This window comes from Melampsora larici-populina (genome assembly GCF_000204055.1).
Source record: "Melampsora larici-populina 98AG31 unplaced genomic scaffold MELLAscaffold_63, whole genome shotgun sequence".
Classification (NCBI taxonomy): Eukaryota; Fungi; Basidiomycota; class Pucciniomycetes; order Pucciniales; family Melampsoraceae; genus Melampsora; species Melampsora laricis-populina.
In genome coordinates, this window is record NW_006768827.1 from 461031 (window position 1) to 481872 (window position 20842).

Genomic DNA, 20842 nt, shown 5'->3' on the forward strand with positions numbered 1-20842 from the left:
TCATACATTGGGTACGCCCTGATGCTCAAGTTGTTTGGCCGCAAATGGTCAGCTGGCGAGGCTAAACGGCTTTACCTCTCGCTCGGGGATCTGGTCATCGAAAACGAGCTCAAGGTATGTATTTTCATTTATTTCTCCCAAACGTTTTGATTGACATATTAACTATTTTTATTGCAGAACTTGCGTAGCAAGTTCTGCCTAATCCAAGATGTATGGACAGTTAAAGGAAACTTGCATGCGTTCATCGGTTCCTCGGTCTCCTACATCAACAACGACTGGACATATGTGATTCGGCATCTCAGCATGAAGCTCGTCGCGTGGCATCACAAGGGCGTTTTACTCGCGGAGCCAATGGTGGCTATCTTAAAAATAAACAACCTGTATCAAAAGATAAGTCTCATTGTTCATCGTCTCTCCCTTTTTAATTCAGATTTGCTTTGAAATCTGACAGAAGTTTTAATTACACATGCTCGCTAGTGTATCCGACTCAGGCAGTAACAATTTTACTATGGCCCGCGAGATTCATAAACAACTCGAGGAAGCAAGTTTCCATGTCGATCATCAGCTTCTTTGGAATCCAAAGAAGATGACGATACAATGTTTCTGCCACAAGATGGGGCTCATCGTTAAGGCAGGTCTCAATGCCCTTGGAATGAAGCCCAGACGAGTCCGTCATAGTGCTCTAGGTCGTTTTCTTGAGGTTCAAGTAATGGCTGTGATCAATGAGGACGACGAGCTGAATGGCACCTACAACACCATCAATTCGGTTGAGGGTGGGACAAGTGATGATGATGATCTCGACAGCAATCACAGTAGTGGATCCGACAAATCAAATTCAGAATCCGAAACTGACAAAGAACAAGAAGACGCAGAATAGGATGACGAGCCTGAGGTTTACAAACAGCGCAAGAATGCTTATCTTCTTGGTGACACATATATGAAACAGCTCACTAAAGATGTAAGCACTTCTTTTCCTACTTTCATTTCATCACTCTATAATCTAATTTTTTTATTTACACTTGCAGATGGACACGGTGAACAAGAAGCTAACGCGTTTAAGTGGACACCGGGCCGACTTTAATCGACGTCGAGAGAGAGCAAATACCCAGCGTAAGCTTGATGATTTACCTCAGCTCAAGGCCCTTCTATCAGGCCATGGGATCCGTTGGGGTATCCAAGCTGAGCGTTGGGAGAGAATGTGGGCCGCTCGTGATGTAAGTGGTCTGGTCTTTGTCTTCCATTATATATGATGCTAATAATTGTAATTTCGGTTTAGCTCATCGATAGAGTCATGAGAGACGACTTGGCTGAGGTTCATTCTAAGAAACGTTGTCCAAAAAAAGATGGCAAGAAATACGGTTATTTCGAAGAGGTCATATTTTCAGTGGCCGATTGGCAAGCGTTGAGAGACCTGTTAGACATTCTCACTGTAAGTACTCCTTCCATTTCGCTTTCATCTTTCTTATCTGTTTTATTTTAATCTTGAAATCAACCTGATACTAATCTGAATTTTTGATCTGCTTCACAGCCTTATAAAATTTTAACTCGTGAGATGGAGGGGAATCAACCAACAGGTTGTCTCGTTTTGGCAAAGTACATTCAGCTCAAGGCCACCATGGAGGAACGATTCAAACGGATGCACCAGAATGATCCCCTTTATCCCATGGTTGATATCATGATTGATAAGATCATTTCTTATTTAAATGAAGCAAGTGAATGCGACACTCTGATCCTGGCCGCAGTCTTCCACCCTGCACTCAGAGTCAAGTTTTTTCCTCACTCTTTTGGGATGGGCGCAGAAGGCAACAATCGAGCCGAGGAATTACTGAAAGCTGTTTTTACAGACAAACGTGATGAAATGGAACTCCATAAACAACCAACTGCTACTCTTCAACAATCTGAATCACCTGAAGTTGAAGCTTTTGGATCCAAATCAATGAATTTCTATGATGAGGTAGTGACCTCAAGTGAGCTTAATGAGCTTGATCGATACCTTCAAGGTATCGATCCAATGGGATCGGCTAATTTGAAGGATCCTCAATCCGTTTTGGATTGGTGGAAGGTATGTATGAATTTCCTTTTCGTTTCCTTCTTTTCTCTCTCTTTTTATGTTGTTTGTATACCATACTGATCCTGGTTTTTCTTCAGGCTCATGCAGGCAAATACCCGGTCTTGTCCGTACTGGCTCAGGATTACCTTGCAACCCCAGCCGCTTCTGCTGCCCCTGAGAGATCATTCTCTGTCGCAGGGCGAATCTGTGTTGCAGAACGTGGTGGCCTAGCACCTCGTATGATTGAGATGCTGGTAAGTAGTCAGTTATGGAGAACAGAAGGTGTCCCTTTGACTGGTGATTTTGCTGAAGTGGGAAAGGTGATTGAGTTCGCAAAGAAAGCAATCAAAAAAAAGACCAGACAGTCTCAATTCTAACTTTAACTTGTTGATTCCATTTTTTTTGAGTTATTTTTTTAAAGTCAATCTTTTTCTCTCTTTCATATTTCTTTACAGTCTTTATAGTAGTATTTTTTGTTAACCTTTTGCACCTTTCTTGACGGTCTTTACAATACAAGTTTTGTAGTTTGAAACTTTTTTTTCTTATTGTGAATACGAAAGAAAAAAACGCTACATTTTGGCTGGCAACGCTGCGAGACGCTGCGACTTAAAATTACGCTGCCCACTACTAAACTTTGCCAAAAAAATGGCAAAGCTACCGCTGAAACTACCGAGCTTGTCCCCCCCAAATTAAAGCTATGTTACCCAAATTGCGGTCAGCAGCGCTGCGCGGCGCTGCGAGCCAGACTTGATGTCCAGAAAGTCCAAGGAAATTCGGTGCACAATGAGTGAATACAGGCCAGAGGGGAGCAGCTTATATAAAAAATGTTATATCTGAGAGCAACGATGGGCCGCTGCGTTGCTAAAGGCAAGCAACGGCGGGCAACGCGTGGTTTTTAGTTAATTCTTTCTTTTAAGATTGATTATTGTTATTTAATATGTTATTAGTTGATATTGAATTTTATTAATTGAATTTTGTTGATATTTGTTGAATATAATTTTCTTTCGAAATGACGAATTGTATTATTATTAATTTGATTATTGATGATTTAATAATAAATTGTTGATGTTTTAAGATAATAATTAGGGAAATTATTAAATATAATTGACGGATGTTGCTTGTTTAAAGTACAGAGCCCCAGTGGAGTCACCAATATGTAGTATTTATAGCTCAACAAGAGCTTTACAACACCTAAGAAGGGATAATCTACTACGTGTAATATAGTAGAAGTTGCCTAAAGACTGCCTTCTTCAAAGAAACCAGCACAAGGGCACTTGCTGACCACTTTGTGATAACAGAGAAAAGGATAAAAGGCACCAGAGAAATAAAGCAATACTGTTGTTAAGTATTATTCCCAGATTTTAAGCGCAAAAAAGTCACACACTATGTTTATTACTAGCAATACTGTTGTAAGTATTATTCCCAATTAGACTTGTAGTCTTTAACACACGTAAATAAATTTCTCCTTGCTTTTGAAGGGACGGATTTAAGTGATCTTAGTACAAATATAGTAAATAAATGATGATTTATAACACTACAACAAAGGTATAAGATGCAGAAAAGGGCGCTACAATCCCAAAATCATCAAGGAGTACTTATATCCACATGTAACAATCTTTACAACAGTCAACAGCCTCAAAAACCAATCAAATCCGCCTAAATAACCCTAAAAACCATGTAATGACGCAATGTAATGATCTTGTTACTAATGTATGATGTAATTTTCACAGCCAAAAGTGATCAATGACGCAATGATGTAATGTACAGCACTTCTTAAGATGAATACAGGTGATTTTTTCCTTGTAAACTAGCTGAAACCCAATTTTTGAGATTACGATTTTTTTCAGATGTGCTCCAATTTTTGATTACTAAAGTGCATCTTGTAGCCCACGTGTTACTGATCATTTCTGACACCTATAAGACCTACTTCTGATGAGTGATGAGTAAGATATTGAGTTGTGAAGTTAAGGTTTTTGGTGTTACATGTGTCTTGTGACTGTAAATTCAAGATTCACACCAATTTCTTATTTCCCTTATAACTTTTTACATACACCTCCGTTACTAATGATTCAAAGGTTGTACATTATGTAATCCACTCTTCTGCGTTGAATGAGCCATCTACCAACTTATTCTGACGTCATTTGACATATGTAATTAGCTGAAAACCTCCATTTTCGACGATTTTCACCTATTTTCTTCACTTTTCACAGCTGCTACTCCCTTTTCCTTGCTCATGTAATATGACATCATCTTCTATAACCTTAAAAATCCCGGAAAATCCTCTTGGCAACCTTAAATTCCATCACTACCACCATTACATATGTAAACTACACGCCTAACCCTTGTTTACCAACTTCGAAAAAGTACCTTTCTGCTAATAACCTCTGTTTCCCCTTATCAACCTTGAATATTAAAATTGTTCCTGTATAATAAACTGTTGTTCTTTCATATTCTAACCTTATAAAACCCATAACTTAATTATAAATAAGCTAAAAACCATTTTCCAACTTTTACACCTATATTTTCGAATTTTTCGTATCTTTTCTTTTTCTGTCTTTTTGTAATAACTTTGTAAGTAAACTATGTTGATCTTAATAATAATTTTGAAATAAGATGACATAATAATGAGCTAATAAGTATACATAAGCCTCTAAGAGCTTCAATTGATCTGAAAACCTGAATTTCGAATTCTCTGCTATATTGAAGTTTGCTAATAAACTGGTAAAGTAAAGATGATTAATTTTTTTGCTTAATATCATAAATAGATCACCACAACGGACCAGCAGACCTCTACCTCAATCCAGACTCCAATTAAACTACTACCGGCGAAGAAGATTCAAAGCAGTCCCCCCTTCATCCGATCCCACCATATCCTTTTTTATTATCATCTTTTCATCTTACCATCAGTTCAAGTCTTTTCTCTCAGCTTTAACTACGTTTGTCATGGCTAGCACTGGCAGCCCCGATTCACAATCCTCCATCTCACAAACACCTTCTGATGTCTCTGCTACCCAACGTACCTTAACAACACCACCCCGTCGTTCAATTAGACCACCAACACCTTGTCAGACCTTACCTGGAATGATTCAGCCCTCTTCTGATAGCCGGACCACAATCCCTCTTCCGCAGTCTACCGCTACAAAGGGACGAAAGAATCAAGGATCGACATCAACCAGTGGTTCATTGGTCCAAAAGAAACGAACATCAAAACAGCCCCAGAAGAACCAAACCACATCTCCTGGACCGTCAACTTCACAGCGTCCAGCTCCAGCACCCCGGAAAAAGCGGCAGCGTTCACCTTCTAAAGCATCACAGGTGAGTATTGAAAGATAACATAACTTGTTCTTGGCACAAAGAACATTACTGATGCTAACATTGAACGGTAGCCTCATCGTGATGATTTACCCCCCGAGTCTGAAATGAATCAAGACTTGGATGACGGTCTCACAGAACGACAGAAATCCAAGCGAGCCAAGATACTGGAAATTTCCAGCGATGACGATCAAGACACACCTGAATATACTCCTGTGGAAGAGTATTTTGGAGAACCTTTCCCTTCAGATGATGATGTAAAAGCCTTTTTTCCTTCTGTTTATCTTGTCTCCTTTAAATTTGTCAAACACTAATATCTTTCTTTCGTTCACTCAACAGAAGGCAAAAGGATTGGGGCCATTATCGTGGCCGTGTCTTATGTGTAAGAAGACGGTACAAGTTGCCCCCGACTCACTGGGTAACCTCAAGATCCATCGGGACGGATACGGTGTAGGGCGTCGTTGATTGTCATGTAAGAAGCGGCAGATTGCCATTGATGGTGGCATGATACTTCCACCTTCACTTCTCGAACGCGAAGCTGCCCAGCGCGCGGCTGTGCAAAAGCAGATTCCCGATTTCTTTGAAAGCAAGATGCCATTCAAGAACGAAGTCCTCAACCAAATCCTAGCGGTCTGGATTCTTGCCGAAGCGTTACCTTGAAGTTGAATTGAGGATTCAATCCTGCGATCTGCATTTCAATACGCGCAACGTGATGCAAAGGTTTTTGGACGCACATGGGTTGCAAGAGACGCTGCTGGTATGTATGTGTCACTTCAAGACACGGTTTTAAAAGAAATTACAGTAAGTGATCAATTCTGTCTAATTATTTCCCATTCAACCGACTGTTATTGATACAATTTGATTCTTTTTAAACTGAAAGAACAACATCGAACAGTTTACTTTGATTCATGATGGTTGGACAACACACAACAACATTCATGCATTCCTCGGTGCAGCAGTAACTTTCATTGACGACAATTGGAATTATCAAGTTCGCCACTTGACCCTGAAACTCATTGCTTGGCATCACAAGGGTGTATGGCTCGCACAGCCATTGGTACACTTTATGAAGAAGCATAAGCTTCAATATAAGATAAGTTTTTTCTCTGATCTCTACTTGTTTTATCTTTTGTTTCATATTTTAGAGTCACTTACATGTTTTTTTATCAAAATGCACATGCTTGCGCAGGTGACTGACTCTGGGTCAAACAACATCACCATGGCGAACGAGATGCATGCTCAGTTCCAGCTGCATGAAGAAAGCAAAATCGACGCAGAGACGGAATTAGATGCTGCCCCCGAAAAATGTTACACTTGGAACCCAGCAACTGACTACGCCCGGTGTTTCCTCCATAAAGTCTCCTCCACTGTGAAAGGTGGTTTAGAGGAGCTAGGAAGGGCAGCTCCTTCACGGGCTCAGGAACGTGAGGAGCAACTTGGAATATTCCCCTTCTCTGGAACCCTTCCGGTCATTGACGAAGAAGATGAAGACCTAGCGGATAACACCCCATTGACTGCAATCCTCATCGACCTGCCGGATTCAGAGAACAATGACAATGCACCTGAAGAAGCTGAGACTGACCATGACTCCGAATATGGAGAATTTCTAGATGCTTCTCCAGAATACGACGAAGACAACGAAAACCAGAAAGACAATCCGGACCCTACCACCGAGATCTCACTTGAAAACTCGAGCAGCAATAAGTACCACACAACTGGTTCCCGAAAGAAAGCCAATCGATCAAACAGCTTGATCAATAAAGTAACTAATGTGTCTTTTTACTTTGTATCTCATCACTTTACACACGATAGCTAATATTGAACTTGAAACTTGATGCAGGCTAACTTCATATCACGTCGAGTTGCTCGCTCTGCAGCTTGGAGGCGTCACTTCTCAAGAACGGCAAAGAGTATGGGCTTGAAAGTCTTGCCCTTGACTCCAGGGTACAATGCGACTCAGTGGAATGCCAAATTTGACTCGCTGAATAGATTGGTCCAGGCTTGCAAAGTAAGTGTGTAGTAAATTTTTAATCACTATTTTTTAATCACTATATAATCTAACTTGCAGCAATCCTCACTTGCAACCAGGTTGTCAGCAAATTGTTAGATGACGACCTCAACCTTCTCAAACAGAAGAAACTTCGAAAGGGAAACACCAAACCTTGTGGATACTTCCATGAGATATTCTTCGCTCCGGACGACTGGAGCGCCCTGGAAGAGTTGACAGCTGAACTTGCTGTAAGTGTTCAAGCTTAGGTCTTTTTAATCGTTCGATTTTGAAATTTGGCTGACTTGTCCTGTTTTTGAAAGCCATTCTTGGATTTAACAAAGCAAATGGAAGGCAACGGACCCACTGGATGCTTGGTCATCCCTGAGTTCTACGCTCTCAAAGTTCACCTTGCCACCCGAGTTGAGGAACTATCCCTTGGTGACGCACTTCTTCCAATGATTTGGTCGATGCAAACACGTGTGGATAAGTATTTTGACAAGGCCTTACAGTGCGATACCACTGTAATGGCCACGCTCCTCAATCCTTTCTTCCGACTGCAATTCTTTGAACGCGCTTTTGGATTGGAACATGAAATCACGAGTCGAGCACGTAAGCTCTTGCAAAGCAAATTCGATACTCGCAAGGCAAAGCTTGCATTGGCTACACCTGATCAGACTCAGCCTCAACCTGCACCTAAAGACACATCAAACAAGGCCGGTCCCAGCAACCTCTTTCAACTTTTCAAGGTTCAAGATGTTGAGGAAGAGTCGAATGAAATTGCTTCTTACCTTAAGGGTACTCACCCAATGGGTGTCAAAGACAATGCACGACAAACTAAATCAGTTTTGCCATGGTGGAGGGTAAGCGCTTCTTTTGTTTCTTTTGGGTAATTTCGATTTCACATTTTTACACACGTTCAACTTTTTATGTTTACAGGTCCACTGTGGAGCTTTTCCCACCCTAGCGTCGCTTGCAAGAGACTATTTGAGTTTATCTGCAAGCTCGGCAATAGTTGAACAAACTTTTTCCGCGGCGGCGGACATATGTTCTTCCGACAGGGTCCGTCTAGTACCACGCACAATTGAATATTGTGTAGGTTCTCGGCTTTGGTGGCGTCAACGTGTGCCTCTAGGTCACAAGTATAAAGAGGCAAATGAGGCCATCGAAGCTTTTGGCGGTTGGCGATTCAAGAAGTAGTTTTTTTTCTTTTAATTTTGTCTCTTATACTTCACTAGTTTAATAAGTCCTTTAGTTCTCTACACTTTAATAATCTCTACACTCTTTAATCCGCCTATCTATACTTTAATTACACTCTTTAATCCGCCTTTCTATATTTTTTAATACTTCAATACTTTCCTTTAACACTGAATGTCTATTTCTATGCATAAAATTAATTAATTGTTTATATTACAACTTTGATTCCAGTCGGCTTCCGCCTGGGCCTTTAATGCGTTCCGTTGCGCGCAAAGTTGAGCAACGTGCAACGCAACGGCGAGCAAAGCAAAGGTATACCCTTTGCCCGGTGCGTTGCGGCTGAGTGGGTCCAAAAGTTGACCGTTGCGTTGCGCGCAACGCCCGTTGCTCACAACGCAAAGCAACGGCCCATCGTTGCTGAGAGGGTGAGAGGGTTCTGCTGAACGTTGACAAAGCTTGCGATGTCCGAGTTGGCCCCTGTGCTTGACTTCAGTTGATCTTGATAGTTCCAAACAGATGTCAGACGCGCTGATGATCCCGTTGAAGCTCCAAAATGAATACCTGAGATACCAGGAGAGATAACGCACACGTTGATGAACCGCCTGATCTGTGAATGTCGATATGAATCCAAAGCTCCAAAAGTGGTGAAGCATGATGAGTCAAGGTTCACCGAAGAGAACCAAAACTACCGATCAGATACCAGTCCCAAAAGCAAAGCCCCGTGGTGTAGCTCCGATACACCAGGAACAAACCGAAAAAAAACATAATTAAACAAAAACCGAGAAAATAAAAAGGCACAAACGAGCCAAAAAAACCTAAATGAAGAACCTTCGAAAAAAGAAATAGGTACAAACCAAGGAAAAAAAGAAAACCGGTCAGCAATGATTTGCCCCCCTTTTTTTGTGCAAGCAGGTCTAAGGTGTAAGAATTATAAGGCCCAATATCGGATCGTAAAACCGCGAGCCACCTCTAGAGCTGGCTCGCGGCCTTATAATTATCCGTTAATTTTAAGGTACCGCTCAAAACTTATATTTCTAAATTTGGTCGTAAATGGGCTACTTGAACCGCCCTACTATTACCAAACTATTCCCACAATTTGATTGATCCACTACTTTCCCAAACTTTCATCGATCCAGCCTTACCTAGCAACAAACTCACTTCAATCCTAATGTCAGAAGTACGCCAAAGAACAACATCAGCAAATACTGAGGGGGATATCTCAACAAACCAGCTGACAGAATTCAATCTTATACCATCAAGTCTCCATATCGTTAACTGAAATTCAATTGGTATTGCCAGCATTGACGCTATGGAGGCTGTTGGGAATGTGAATCTTGAAGAAAAGGGATCATGTCTTCAACATTTACTCTTGGGCTTCAAGACGACTTTGTTTAAATTTTTCAAAAGCAATTCAAGCATATGCCTCAATTGGTTTTTCTCAGAATCAGTGGATAACCATGGAGTATTACAATCATCGTTATTTGGTACAATGGAACGCATCTTCATGGAGGGTCTAATATCCATGTTCTTAGGCCTGCATTTCCTAGTTGAGAAAAAAACGTGTATGTGATTCTCTACTTGTTTGCAACTTCACTTACTGACCTTGTACTTCTGCTTGAACCTACCAACCAGGCTTCTTTGAATCAAATTTGAGATGGCTCGGATTCATCTCCTGTCGCCATCTTGTACTAATGGCTATTAGTATGAGACTCTACATAAACCCGACAATTACCTTTTACCGACAGGTAATTACTTAATTTTCTAGGGAGTATCTATCATCTTGTTTTACATTTCTGATAGACTTATGTTTCTACATCTCTTGCAGGTATTGGGAAGCTCTTATCTTCTCATTGCAGTTCTATTCGTGCTTTCCCAATGGTCCAGCTCTTATCTTGCAATCATTTGGATAGGCTTAGTCGACAATACAATCGATTTATGTGAAGGAACCAACCGTTCCTTCCCAAACATTGAAGGAAATCATGCCTTCACTTTATGTTCATATTTCGTTGTTGGTTTTTTTCTTGGGTGTGGTCGTGAAATATGTAATAAAGGTAATTTGTATGGTTACCACTGGGGAAATTCTAAACTTGAGTAAGCCAATCCCATCTTTTCCCTTCAACCTAAAGAGCCCTACACTTATCCAGGGATCGACCATGTGATTTCAATCTCAAACTTTGAGGATATTCTTTTCCTTTATCATCTTTAATTGTCTTCTAGTTTTTTTGATATTTTGATATTTCATGTTTTCTGTTTTGCAAAGCTATGTCTTTTTTTTGTATCACTTGTTTTGAGACTCTTGAAATGAGGAAAAAAGGCCAGTAGCCTATCCGTTTAGACCATGACCGCATGGAATTCTAACCAACAACATGGAATCAGTTTGTTTGAGTCACCAGAACCTCTATGAGGACTCTGTTCTACATTTTCCCATCTTTTTGAGACCAATAACTCTTTATAAATTTTTTGATCTAAAGTGAGGCCTACCAAGCCTCCACATTAACTCTTCATACCACTTCAGTACCCAGAAATATCCACACAAAGAATCCAACCCAGAAGATGAAAAGAAAAAGCATAGAAAATTCCAAAAATAAAGTGCATGATAATCTTGTTTTGTAAAAAAATACATCTACCAATTTCAATACAATCCATTGTTATGGCCTTCTTATAGCAGTACTTCGTATATATCTTGCGCCACAGTTCAGTTGAATTTCCTACCCAAATCTCTTCACCCAATATTGGTGAATGTTTCTTTTTTTTGGACATGATACAAAAAGCATGAGTATTTGATTCAGTAATGAATCTAATGAATCAATAGTCTCAATTTATCAAGGGCAAGTATCTGGTCTTAGTATCAGTTGCTGATGTGGAGAGGAGAATTATATCTTGTTTAAACTTGGAATTGATCCAGCTCCTCCAGACCTTTGAAAAAACGTCTGAACACCATGATAATCAAGTAAAGGACCCTAGATGGATGAGAAGCAACAGATTAACCTGAAACGCTTCATGGGATGCTTGGAAGAGACCATACTATGGATTACCTTGACTTTGACCAATGGAGGGTAAACCACCGTGCCTCGTGAAGGTGTACCTCTTCCAAGTGGGAATTCGTCGATTGAGTACTCTGGTTGAATCGTTGAGGACTTGAAGTAGGTCATGTACCTGAAGCCTTAGAACATCTGGGCAAATCATCGATACATACATCCAAACCCATAGCCCAGAAAACAAAGAATCTGAATCAATCGTACCACACCAATCAGATGCTTTAGGATGCTTTACTTTTAATCACTTTTACAAGTTTTATTGAAGGAATCAAAATCGAATTTGTCTCCTCTTCCAAAGTATAGATGGCAAGTGCACTGTGTGCGATTCTCATTTAATGTGTTTCTGAATATCTTTTCTCTAATGTATGTCATCAAATCATCATCATTATTGTTGGAAAGAAAACAAAAAAAAATCCCCAACAAAACCACAAATCGTTTTAATTCTCTTTTCAGAAAGAATCTAAAAAAATATCTAATAAAAAATCAAATCCAAAAAAAAAACTTCATTTTCTATTATTATTATTCATCTTTTGGTTTGTTAAATTTAAGAACATCGAGTATAAAACAAAACATAAGGAGTTTTTAAATCTTGATGAAAATCTTCATTTGGAAAAGCTTGATGATGATCTTTGATCATCGTATCATCAAAATAAATCCAATCATCTGTCACTTGCTGTTTAATCGAAACGGTATAATGTCCTCCTGATGCCATTAAACCATGATGATAGACCACTATCAAAAGAAAAAACTAAAAAAATAGTTTTCTATTCGAAAATAATAGATTAAGAGGAAGAAATCAGGACAAACCAGCAAAAAGCTTATAAGAAACCTCTTCAGTCCTTTGAGTAGAACCTCTAACTGAAGCAGGAATCTTTAAAAGATTACCAAACTTGATTGATTTTGAATTCTTCTTAACTTCACCTTCGAAATACCCAAACCTTTTTGAATGTAAGATGAAAACTGGTGGAAATGATTCAATAAATATTTGTTTTGTAGCTGATGATTTGATTCCATTCTTGGTCATCATATCAGATATGATTTCAGGTGTTGAAAAATTTAATAATGCTTCCTCGATCGTTTTGATATTTGGTGATTCGATTGAGAGTTGCAACATATTGTTAGGTTCAAACGTTACAGAATCTTTTTGTTTAGGTTTATGTAGGATCGAACGGGTGTTGAAGCCAAAGATTGAGGTGAGAGGTGATGAAATACTGTCGGTCTTTTCATACAAAAAGGTCAAGAGGAGGCAATAAGATTTACAAAGGTTTTGAAGGATGAGGAGGGTGAAATTGAGGACTTACTGATCTAGTAACTGAAGGACGTCCTTTTGAACCAACTTCCATCCATCCATCAGATGATGGGTTAGGTTGATCGAGCTCATTGGCAGGTGGCTTGATAAGATTGTCCTTATTGGTGGCATTCGGAGCAGCACCAGCAAGCTGTTGACGTAAACGGATAAGTCCATCGTGTCGTTCGATGGCGGACAATAGCTTTTCATGTAAAGTATCCAAGAAGAAACACAAAAACTTTTGTGCATCTTCTTGTTGACCACCCTGGATACAAACCAAATAAATCGTAAACAATTAGAATAACAAGAAAGAAAAGGATGATCGAATCAAACTTACCCGCATCGCATCAAATCTAGAATTAACCTTTGTAGCAATCCAAACAGATTCAGCAATGAAAGGTTCGCCGATTTTTTTGAGATATGTAGGAAGATGATAACGTAAAACGTTTGAAGTTTTGGGATCTTTGATCGGTTCAAGTTCAGATAAAGGGATTGATTCGAATTCATTTATAAAACCGATCATAGCATCTAATAGAGGAGTTTGTGATTTGAAATCATGTGTAGTATATAAACTTAGATGTTTTAATAAGTTATAGAATGGTACACAATAAACCAAGACTTGCAAGATCTGGATAGAGATGTGCAACATTTTCATCAGTGATCTTTCTTGATAGATTTCTAGATTGTGTAAGTAAGTTTGAGTTGAGACTTACCGCATTGGCAAAGCAAATGTTGCCGTTGTTGATCAAACCTCTAGGAACGATGAAGGGAACGTGTTTGGAGTTTTTGATAGTTTGAAGACGGTCAGACAGTAATGTTGATGATGACTTGAGATCGCTTATGTCAGATTCAAGCGATCGAGCGGAAGACTGAACGTTGTTGGTGGTAGTATTTGTTGTTTTGGTTTGATCGGAAGAAGTGGAATTCGATGGTCAGACTGCTTGATTTGATTTCGATGTTCCACTTCGAAGTAAATCAGCCCATGATTTTGGTTTTGCAGGAGTCGGATTTGTATCAACTTGAGTTGTAGTCTTGCTAGATTGGATCGAAGGTGATGGTGGAGAAGGTGAAGAAGTCAGACTGGATTGATCATTTGAAACATTCTTTCCAGGAGTATTATCGACTTGAGTTGGAATTGAATTTGGCGAAGAAGTTGAAGAAGAAGAAGTTGTAATTTGAGTTGAAGAGGATTGATGATTAAGTTGTTTTGATGAAGATAAAGTAATTGAAGAAGAAGTTGAAGATGATGAAGATGATAAACTTCGATTGATGATGGAAGTGGATCGAACTGTACCAAGATGAGAAGAATGATTCGAAAGCCAAGATGCAAAACAAACTCCAGGTGTGTCTAATAGATGATCAGCATGTCTAATTTGAGTTTTACATTGATTTGAATTCCTTTTTAAGATTGATGATGAATGAGTTTGATTGATTTGTTGTTGAGATTCATTTGAAGCTATACAAGAAAAGTTCGAAAAGGTTCATAGTTAGTTTTGACGAAGAAATGAACATCAGGTTTAAAAATCAAAGACAAACCTTGATGTTGATGTTGATGTGAATGACCAAAATGGTATAAAGGTGATATTAGATCAGAAGGTGTCGTTGCTGATTGATTGGCCATTGTCGTTGCTGTTGTTGTTGAAGTTAAGAATGAACGTGGTATAGATGGACCAGCTATAGGATTGCTCGATGGATTCGAATGAGTTTCTACTAATATCATTTTGAATCTGAATCTGATCGATTTCTTGTTGTTTGTTTTATTTCTTTCTTTCTTTTGAATGCTGAGCTGTTTGTTGATTATTGTTGATAAGTTGTTGGTGAGTTGTGGTGTGACTGACTGTGATTTTGTATTTAAATTTGCAATTTTTTCTTTTAATTTGATCCGATTCCGATCCCTGTACTACCAGGGCTATCGGAGGGGTCGGGTCGAAACTTAAAAATGGTTACAATACAAAACACGGCTGGGTGCAGCCTGGAACTCCGAGGCATGTGAGTTTTGACCCAGATCATATCAGAGTTAATTTGGGATCCGTGTGGGTGCAAGGTCTTATTTGATCTCTGGGTGATGAAGAATAGAATTTGTGTCCTTCTCATCGTTGGTGGCATTGCGCAGGTGTGGAGTCAAATTTGTAGCAACTTCTTCTCAAAGCTAGAATGGCTCTTGAAAATGGAACAGAGTTTATCACAGTGGCCTTGCCCCTCCAACATTGCTCTACCATCCCTGGTGCCTTCCTTATCAACTTGAATTTAAATGCACAAATAAAAAAAACAGATTTTTCTGTCTTTTACCCATTTGAATGCAAAGTTGGTGCTGAAAAGTCCTTGTCATTCTGACATCTGAACTTTGGACACACCATATCTGGTTTCTGTGAGAAGGATTCAAGGAAAACTGGGAACAGAAAATTTCATCCACATCCTTAACGTTTTCTTTTTGGTAAGGCCCCAATGTCAATGGCACCAAGAGACATGTAGGGCAGGAAAGGTGTCACCTTGAAGTTTGAAGTGGTAGAACTTACTTGTGAAAGTCAATGACTATTTTCCAAAGAGTGCAATTGTTTCTTATTCTATATCAAGGTAAAAATTTAGGATGTAAAGAAAAACCATGTCAACAATATTTTTGAAGAACGGATTCTATCTGCAATGACATCTTTGGTTGACGGAACTTGCACATGACAATACACACAAGAAACCCAAAACAGAAAACATGGCTCAAACTAACACTCCAGTTTCCTCATTTATTCCCTTTTCAAACAATCTCCATGATACATCCTCTCAAGTATCACAAATCCAGTGTGTGATCCTGCTCTTTGAGGTAACACATTCTGGCCAAGCCATTGATCTATAATTGACCATACAATCATCTTCAACTGATGTGTTTCCTCATACCCAAACTCTGATTTATATAAAACTGAGGAAATTGTGTTTTTGCAAAGCCTCATTCTATTTTCGAATGTCAGAGTTTCTTCTCCCTTGTGTTTGACATGATCATCCAAGTATTTGATCAATTTTTCAACTTCTTTTGTACACCAGACTTGGAAATAATTGCTTGCAGATACTAGCATTGAAGATAAGCTTGTAAACTTGAATGGCTCTTTGATGAGAGGATGTATGAATGCAACCTTGTCTATAAACATTGGAAACAAGAGCTTCTGGAATACTAAAAAAGTAACACTATTGTAATCAATGGGTTCATTTGGAAACTGTGTGCTAAGGAAACTCCTCAATTTCACATCTTTTTTAGACCAAAACTTGCCCATATCCTTGAAACATTCTTTGTTTGATTTGATTTTCCACTCTCCCAATTGTGCTTCAGGGATAATGGGAAGTCTTAATGATGCTGGTGACATGAACCATGAAGTTCTTCCTTTATGTTCATTGAGATTTTCTGGCTCTGAATATACATCCTGTGTGGACTTGGACCTGGTACTTGGCTGAGAACTGTGATTATTTTTCCAGGTTGTTCCATCAAGATGAGGTTCCTTGCACTTGAGGTTTTCAAGCACACTCTCTTCCTTTCTTTTCAAATTGATCCTTTTGTCCAGATCTACTGGTAAGGATTCACTGTTGTCCATCACATTGTGATATGCTTGTTTTCCCATTTTTCCTTGGTTTTGTTGAGTTTGGTGATTTGCAGAGCTTTCTTTGATATTTTCCTTAGAAATAATGAGAGACTTATCATTCTTTAAATTCTCTACACATCCAATGCTTGTGTTGGTATCAGAAGTGCTTTCTTCCAAACCCAACTTGTCAGGTTCCATACCCTCACAAAGCTCAGAGACTACTGATGTTCCTTTCTTGAGACTTATGTCATCTTCAAATAAGTTAAATAAAGATGATTCAGAATTTGTTCTTGAGGGTTGATGAATCAGAATTAGATCTGAGGCTGGGTTTTGATCATGATCTGTGTTCTGGCCCGTGTGGGCAAGCTGGTTTTCTTGGTGATGGCTGAAGCTGGCTACTGGAGAAACAGTGCACAATGTATCTGATACTGATTGATCAATAGAGGGTGAGTTTGATTCACTTCCAAGAGAATCAAGAGGTCTCAATGTGTCATCAAGTTCATAAACTGGAATTCAAAGTCATTCAGATGTAAGCCTGCTGTCAACTGATCAAGAATTTTGAGATTCACTGACCCTTTGCATCACCATCTGGTATTTCATAATCATCATCTCCCCATTCTTCTGGTATTTGGTTAAGATCTGGGCATTGATATTTGTGGAGTAGATGATTTGTAACACCACCTTTTTGCCATGATTTGTATATTTTCCCCTGTAGAAGACTATCAGATGTTGCAACACTGGGTGCAATATGGTAAAACATGAGCCATGTGATTAGAGACGGTTTAAGAAGCATTGTATAATTTTTTAAAGTATTGAAGGGTTTGGGATTTACATGAAATGAATTGCCTGAAAACTTTTCATTCATATAGCTCCCAATGATGCAATGTGTGTTGCATTTGAATATGCTAGATCTCTCTTACTCAGTGTCACAATCTGATCCACCTCACAGCAAAGTTTTAGTCTTTGTCCACAATTCAATCTTGAGTATGAATTATCAGATTCACATACAGCATGAGACTTTTTGTTTGACACATTTTTCATGGAAGCAGGGTCAGCCAATCTTCAGAGATACAGAGATAATCACAGTTCCTCATCATGAAGTTTTGAGAACCATGTCTTGAATTATTTGAAAAAAAGCATGTCTGTTGCCTTCCAAAAGTAACAATAAAATAATCAAGTGGACCACCAGTGAAATTTCACATGAAGGAACTTTGGCAAGACATTGAAAAGATATTGGTAAGTGAAATTTTCTGGTTTTCATTTGATACCAAACCACAGGAAATAAACAAAGAAGGTTTTTTTAGAGTCTTTCAGAATATCCTTCCACCCTTTGTATTTCCAACTCATGATTAAAGAGATCTTCAAAAAAATAATTTGAATCTGGAAAACTTCTTCCTCTTGAGTCTCATCAGAAGAAAGTGAAAGCTGGGCTCATGATGAGCCATACCGATGAAACTCACACATTCAGAGCCACTTTTGTTTAATCTCTTGATTATATACACCTTAAGATATGAGTGCTAATTGTTTGCATCTAATTTTTGCAAATTGTCCTTTTCCAATATTCATACTGAAAGTCAGTTTGCTCGTCTATTTAGTATGCATACAAACATAGAAAAATGTATTATTTACCTGGCCATGCAGAAATTCATGTCTCCTAATGTCTTATGTGTGTGAGGTACTTGCAAATTTACATGAGTCCATGTAGCCAAACTATAATGTGTAGAAAAATGTTGCACTTAATTTTGGGTACCCTTGATCTTTGGCACAAGTTGAATGTATATTTAAGTGAAAAAGTTCATCCTTCTTATCTTGGGTGGTATTACTTAGTTGAGGGAAGAATTGTTCAACTCCTTTCGAAACCCATGAGGTTTTGCAATGACCACAGGCCAATTTGATGGTCTTTGATATGCTGGTACATTTGAATTCCTCTTGGATTTGGGGATATACAAAATGGAACCCGTCTAAGAGAATTGGAAACAAAAGGCTCACAGCTAACCATTAAGCAGCACTATGAGAATTCATTGGTCTATCTTTAAATATGGTGCTCAAGGAACCCTAGCTTGAGATCTTGATAATTCCAAAAAAAACATCCATATCTATCTCCATATTCCTCAAAGAACCTCAGAAGATCATGAATTCACACCTAGAAGCAGAGATATATGTGTAATTGAAGTTTATCATCAAGTTGAATCAGGAATAATGAGGAGCATTGGCCTGCAAAAATGGTATCTTTTTTGAAGGATCACATCCACCAATTTTGATTGTGACAATGAAATTCAATATGGAAAGATTGGAATACACCTTCTGCATACTTTGGTCTTCCAGATATGTGGGTTCAAAGGTTTCAACCAAGCCCATGCCAATATTTGCTTTTCAGATTGGTCTTGCTCAAATTTGAATCATATTATCACACATACTTGTAATTGGATTGTTGGTGGAGATGTAAACCTTCTGATGGGCTTACACCAGATAGTCTTTGTTCCTGAAATTTATCAACTGAAGTATTCACTGTGTCTCTTGATTCCAAGGGAAAAAATTTCTGAACAATATCATTTTGAAGCATTTCCTCAGGATCAACATGAATTGTAAGTCATAAGGAGACATCTCAAAGGGAGTTGATCAAATTGTTTGACTGGAATCATGTTTAACTGTCAACCAAAAATTCTTTTGGGACTCATGCATATTACATGTCCAGATTCATAAAGAGCCATTGACTCAGAATACAGTCAACTCTGATATAACCGATACACTGTCAAAACCGATAATCTCGGCAAAACCGATAATTTTCGGCCATTTTTTTAAAATTTTCAGTGAAGTTGGCTCTGACAAAACCGATACTCCGTGAAAACTGATACAATTTTTTGGGTATCGGTTATATCAGAGTCGACTGTACATAACTGACAGGTGTGCCTGTATTGTGTTTGCTTTCTAAAACGCACATATCAACTCCCTCAGAGGAGAGAGGGATGTTGTGTGGTCTTGTGGGAACAGTTACCTCCACTGTTGGTGTCTTCTAACCAGGAATCAATTTCAACATGTTTTATATCATATGAACCACTTGAAGACACCTCAAAAACCTAAGGCCATGATGGTTTATGGTTTGATTCTAATTTCTCCATTTGATCCACACAGGTAAATGAAAGCTTTTGAGATCTTTATGTCTTTATTGCAGCAACAATCACATATATAGATTTCAAACAACTAATATAAGACGTTAGTAAAAGAAATAAAACAGACTTTAAAAGAGACATGTAGACAATGATCAATACCTAATATAAGATCAACACTAGTAAGAACTCGGTGAGTGTAAGTGACTTCTAGGAATATTGGATGATCCCTACTATGTCTACAATAAGAAACATTAATACATATGTTTTATATTCTTTTCTTAGCAACCATCAAAGAATCTAATTACCTGAAAACAATAGATAGGTAGCAGACTCCTCCTGCAGTCAGTTACTATCAACGAGACTATGTGTCGTGGTGATCTAGTAGTTGTTGTTTTCCTAGATATCTTTGATGTGTAAAATAGAGAAATTGAGAATAAATGAAATGAGAGAAAATGATACAAGAACAAATCAAGAAAGAGAGAAAACATAAATCATAAAGAGAGAGAGAAGTTAAATCATAGAAAACATCAATAGGAGCTTAGGTCAAAACGTATGAGAAGATATTGACGCATTTAACCATTGCCAATTCCATTCCATTACCCATTACATAATTGATCATTTGACGTAGTAAACTTCAATATATCATTGACCTCTCACTGGGTATGATTTCAATTACACAACAGTAAATGCATTGATAGGAATGAAAAATTGAAAAGATTTGATAACATCTCCAACTGAGCATCAAATTCCAAGTACCATTTCCATCAACTTGCCACCCAATGTCTGGAGTTCCTCATGTCTCGTATAGTTTGTGGTTGATTGAACTGGCAGGGGTTCAATCTGTCAGTCATTATGCTATATTAAAAAACTAGAATATGCATGGAACAGAATCCACCTTTTCATTTAGATATTCCAGGTTACTAGTGTTTGGCATTGAGAACTTCCTCATAATCTCTTTGTTATACTGTGCCTTGATTGTTGCAAATACATAATTCATTCCTGTTTTCCAGCCATCCACATCTTCTCCAAGCCAACCATCTATGATTGCCCATGGGAGACTTAATCCTCCTTTTTCAAATCATAAATTCAATTCTCAACCAGCGGAGCAACGCATGACCCTGTGTTTGCGACCATGTCCATTGATACTCTTATATAACAGTTAAATAATGAGAGGGTTTCCCACCCATCTAATGCTGGGTTAAGGTAGACCAAATTTATCATTGAAATAATTATCTTGTATGTGAGGAATTGGATGAAATGTTAAAAACATATTCATGGTGGGTGAAGCACAAATGGCCAG

At 38.5% G+C, this 20842-nt stretch overlaps 3 protein-coding genes across 3 annotated transcripts; 1 reads left to right on the forward strand and 2 right to left on the reverse strand.

Moving 5' to 3' along the window:
• Window positions 1-5740: 5740 nt before the first annotated feature.
• MELLADRAFT_112267 (uncharacterized protein) lies at window positions 5741-7284 on the forward strand (the record flags this gene model as incomplete). The annotated part of the gene is made up of 3 exons (XM_007416726.1): window positions 5741-5810; window positions 6721-7124; window positions 7240-7284. 3 exons carry the CDS (start codon window positions 5741-5743, stop codon window positions 7282-7284), a joined length of 519 nt encoding a protein of 172 aa, XP_007416788.1.
• A 4844-nt stretch (window positions 7285-12128) lies between these two features.
• Window positions 12129-14592, reverse strand: MELLADRAFT_123258 (ubiquitin C-terminal hydrolase; the record flags this gene model as incomplete). Its single annotated transcript, XM_007416729.1, has 7 exons — window positions 12129-12316; window positions 12392-12803; window positions 12886-13137; window positions 13210-13500; window positions 13586-13720; window positions 13811-14328; window positions 14409-14592. 7 exons carry the CDS (start codon window positions 14590-14592, stop codon window positions 12129-12131), a joined length of 1980 nt encoding a protein of 659 aa, XP_007416791.1.
• Window positions 14593-15607: 1015 nt separating this feature from the next.
• On the reverse strand, window positions 15608-17225 carry MELLADRAFT_68200 (uncharacterized protein; the record flags this gene model as incomplete). The annotated part of the gene is made up of 2 exons (XM_007416688.1): window positions 15608-16938; window positions 17006-17225. The coding sequence occupies 2 exons, from the start codon at window positions 17223-17225 to the stop codon at window positions 15608-15610; spliced, it is 1551 nt and encodes a 516-aa protein (XP_007416750.1).
• Between the last annotated feature and the right edge of the window lie 3617 nt (window positions 17226-20842).